This window comes from Eimeria tenella, genomic scaffold, assembly GCF_000499545.2.
Source record: "Eimeria tenella Houghton genomic scaffold, Eth_scaff4600, whole genome shotgun sequence".
Lineage (NCBI taxonomy): Eukaryota > Apicomplexa > Conoidasida > Eucoccidiorida > Eimeriidae > Eimeria > Eimeria tenella.
This window is the reverse complement of record NW_013545533.1, coordinates 1-3770: the sequence shown is the minus strand read 5'-3', so window position 1 is coordinate 3770 and position 3770 is coordinate 1. Positions and strand designations below refer to the sequence as shown.

The 3770-nt window shown below is 63.6% G+C and overlaps 1 protein-coding gene across 1 annotated transcript; it reads left to right on the top strand.

The window, feature by feature from the left end:
- Nucleotides 1-2896: 2896 nt before the first annotated feature.
- Nucleotides 2897-3553, top strand: ETH_00042665 (uncharacterized protein; the record flags this gene model as incomplete). The annotated part of the gene is made up of 2 exons (XM_013380216.1): nucleotides 2897-3241; nucleotides 3446-3553. Coding segments are annotated over 2 exons (453 nt in total), but the record flags the coding sequence as incomplete, so codon positions are not given.
- Between the last annotated feature and the right edge of the window lie 217 nt (nucleotides 3554-3770).

Genomic DNA, 3770 nt, shown 5'->3' with positions numbered 1-3770 from the left:
GGCCCCTGTGGTGACCCTTGTAATGCCGGAGACGGGCCCCTCAGGGGACCCGCTGGGGGGCCCCTCAAGGGGCCCCTTGGGGGGCCCCCCATGGGGCCCCTCTTCCAGCGCAGTTGACAGCAGCCTGAGGCCCCCTCAGGGGCCCCCTGGGGCCCCCTGGGGGGCCCCCAGAAGCCCAAGGGCCTCTCTGGGGCTGCCAGCTGTGCCCTTAAGCCCCCGGGACTTTGCTGTGACCCGCCGCTCCTCAGCAAGTGCCTCTCAGAGCCCAAGGGGGCCCCCGGGGGGCCCCCTGAAGAGAGGGTCTCGGCTGGCGGGGGCCCCTGGGGGCCCCCCCAAACCAGAGGGGGCAGCAAGCAGCTCTTTGCTGCAGCAAGCAGCAGCAGCAGGGCTGCGGGGGGTCCCCTGCCCCAATTGCTGCTTCGTAGTGCCGCTGCAGCACATTGCTCTTTGCGCACAGTGGCAAATTAGACATGGTGAGTCATGCTGGCTAGCTAGCTAGCCAGCTAGCTAGCCAGCTAGCTAGCCAGCTAGCTAGCCAGCCAGCTAACCAGCTAGCTAACTAGATAGCTAGTTGGCCAGACAGCTGGTCATCTAGCTAGCCAGCTAGCTAGCCAGCCACCCATTTAGCCAGCTAGCCATCTAGCCAGCCGTCCAACCAGCTAGCTAGCCAGCTAGACAGCTAACTAGCTAGCTAGCTAGCTGCCGGCTAGCGGCGCAGCTGCTGCGCTAGAAGACGTGGAGAAGCTAGCCGCTGCTGCAGCGTGGCCTATGGCTAGCTGCTGGCTAGCTAGGTGGCTAGCTGCTGTGTAGCCAGTGCAGCTAGCTGGCGGGCCAGCTAGCTAGCTACGAGTTGATGCTTCTCCAGAAGCCTCGCTAGCTGCTGCTGCAGTCCAAATGTGCTGCTGTTCTTGCTGCAGCAGCACCGCTATTTGAAACGGCCCCCCAGGGGGCCCCCTGCCCTTCGGACTTTCCCTGTTGGGGCCCCCCGCCCGCCGGAGCAGCAGCAGCAGCCCCCCGCTACCCGCCAGCGAAGCCAGCAGCAGCAGCACCAGCAGCAGCTGCTGCTGCTGCTGCTGCGCCAGGGGCGTGGGGCCAGCCGCAGCACTGTGGGGCCCCACAGCCCCTGGGGCAGCCACTTCTTAAGGAAACTTTCACAGTCAAAGGTGGGAGGGTTTGGGGCAATGTGCCTCCTTCTTTTTTCTCAAGTCCTTTCAATGTGCATTCCTGGGCCCCCTAGAGTTGGCCCCACGCGTTGGGGGCCCCGCAGGGGCCCCCCAGGGGCCGCGCAGGGGCCCCCCAGGAAGGCCCCCAGGGGGCCCCCAGTGGGACCCTGGGGGCCCCCCTGGAGGGCAGAGCCCCCCAGGGGGCCCCCGGGGTGCCCTCAGGGGGCTCCATGAGGGCCCCTAGGGGGTTCCAGGGGCCTTGGAGGGGCCCCTCAGGGGGCCCCCAGGGGCCCTTAAGGGCCCCACAACGGGTTTTTGAAGGCCCTGGGGGCCCCCCGAAGGGTCTTTTGCAAAGGTTTTAAACACTTTTGGGTACTTTTTGCCTTTGCCAGTACTTTCAGGAGCTCAAAGGCCAGCTAAAAGGGCAGCAGTGGGGGCCCCCAGGTGGGGGCCCCCCACTGCTGGGTTGTGCAGGGCCATTGGGGGCCCCTGGGGGCCCCCTGGGGAGGCCTAGGGGCCCCTCAGGGGCCTTTAGTTTGTCTTAGTCTCAGCAGAAAACAAAGAGGGTCAGAATTAATTAAATATCTTTTCTCTTTTGGCTTTTTTATAGAGCTCTTTGGCCAACTCTTCAGGTGTACAGACACCTGAAGGGCGAGATTGAATGCCCATTGCTGCACCCTCCCAGGGGCCCCCAAGACTCCGGGAAGGGGCCCCCGAGGCTACAAAAGGGGGCCCCCGGGGCTACAACAGGGGGCCCCCAGGGCTAGAAAAGGGGGCCCCCGAAAAGGGGGCCCTCAGGGCCCCCACCCAGGGGGCCCCCTATCCAGGGCTTGGGGAGGGGGATAGGGGCCCCCTAGCCCGGGGAGAGGGGGCCCTGGGCTTAGGGGCCCCAGTACCCTCTTGAGAAGGGCCCACAGGGGCCCCCCTGTGAGCTCCTGTGCCCTATTGGGGGACCCCCCTAGTCAGAGGCCCCTTGAAGCATTTCTGTGAAGCTTTTAATAATTTTTTTTTGCGGAATTGAGGTGTACGTACGCCTCCTATTTGAGGTGTACGTACACCCCGTACCTGCGGTGTACGTACACCCCAGCGCCCGGCTCTTCTGCTGCGGAGGCCGCGAACAGCTTGAGGCCAATTGAGCATATTTATCCTCTATAGCTTGAGTTTTAGGGCTTCTAGTTTAGGGTTTAGGGTTTAGGGTTTAGGGTTTAGGGTTTAGGGGTGAAGGGAGATTTCTTCGAAAACCCGGGGGGCCCGGGGCCCCAGGGGCCCAAGGCGAGCAGCAAACTGTTGGGGCTATTTTATTGAGAAGTTCCGGAAAAGGAATACTTTATTTTATTTAAAAAGGCAAAAGAAGTTTTTAATTTTATTTAAAAAGATAAATTCCAATTTGCTGCACCTGACAGCCTCAGGGGCCTCGGGGGGCCCCCTGGGTCTGTTTAGTGGGGAGGCCGGGGGCCCCCTGCTCTGCTTCTTGTTTCTGAAGCTCCTGGGCCTCTGGCTGCTTCTTTTGCTGCAGGGGGCCTCAGCAGCAGCAGCAGCAGCAGCGAGAGAACAGCGCAGCAGCAGCAACAGCAGCAGCAGCGGCAGCAGCGGAAGAACAGCGCAGCAGCAGCAGCAGCAGCGCGTCGGGAGAAGGGCCCCTGCTCTTCTGCTGCTGCTGCCCTGGGGGCCCCTGCGAAACTCTATGAGTGGAGGGGGGCCCCCAGAGGGGCCCCCAAAGTGCCACGGGGCTGATGGCTGCTGCAGTACCCTCTCGGCTGCAGGGGCCCCCCTACGGCGGGGAGGCCCCCGAGGGGCCCCCCGGTGTACCCTATTTTGTGGCAGCAGCAGGGGCCCCCCTGGGGGGGGATGGCGGGCCGCTGCTGCGGGGGGCCCCCGCGCTGCCCCCGCAGCAGCAGCAGCAGCAGCAGCAGCAGCAGCAGCAGCAGCAAGACCTGCATGCAGTGGGGACTGTGCTGGTGCAGCAAGTGGCCAAAGCCCACGGCTTTGAGGAGACAGTCAAAAGGGGGGAGGGCCCCACACTTTCTGAGGGGGCTGCGAGGCTTATCTATGCAGCAGTTGAGGGCAGGCTCTTACAGGTTTGCTGCTGCTGCTGCTGCTGCTGCTGCTGCTGGCGTTGGTGCTGCTGCTGGTCTTGGTGCTGCTGCTGTGGCGCTGCTGTTCCTTTGCCCCAATGAGATGCGGAACAGCAGCAGCGCGTAAGCCGGAGGGCTTAAACTCGCCGTTTCCCAGGGTCTAGGGTTTAGGGTTTAGGGTTTAGGGTTTAGGGTTTGGGCGTGCAGCTGCTGTCTCTGGCCCTAAGGCTCTGCCGCCGCAGCGCGCGAGTGGCTGGGGGAGGGGTTTTGTGTGTCTCGGACGTGAAGGAGGCGATGCGGATTCTGAACTTCAAGGTCTGCTGCTGCTGCTGCTGCTGCTGCTGTTGCTGCTGCTGCTGCGCTTGCTGCTGCTGCAGTGCTCTTTGGGCCGCTGCTGCTGCTGCTGTTGGTTGCCCGTCGGTGTGCCGCTGCGTCTGCTGCCGCGGAGCAGCGCCAGCTCGCCTCCTAGCCGCACCCACAGCAGCAGCAGCAGCAGCAGCAGCAGCAGCAGCAGCAGCAGCAGCAGCAGCAG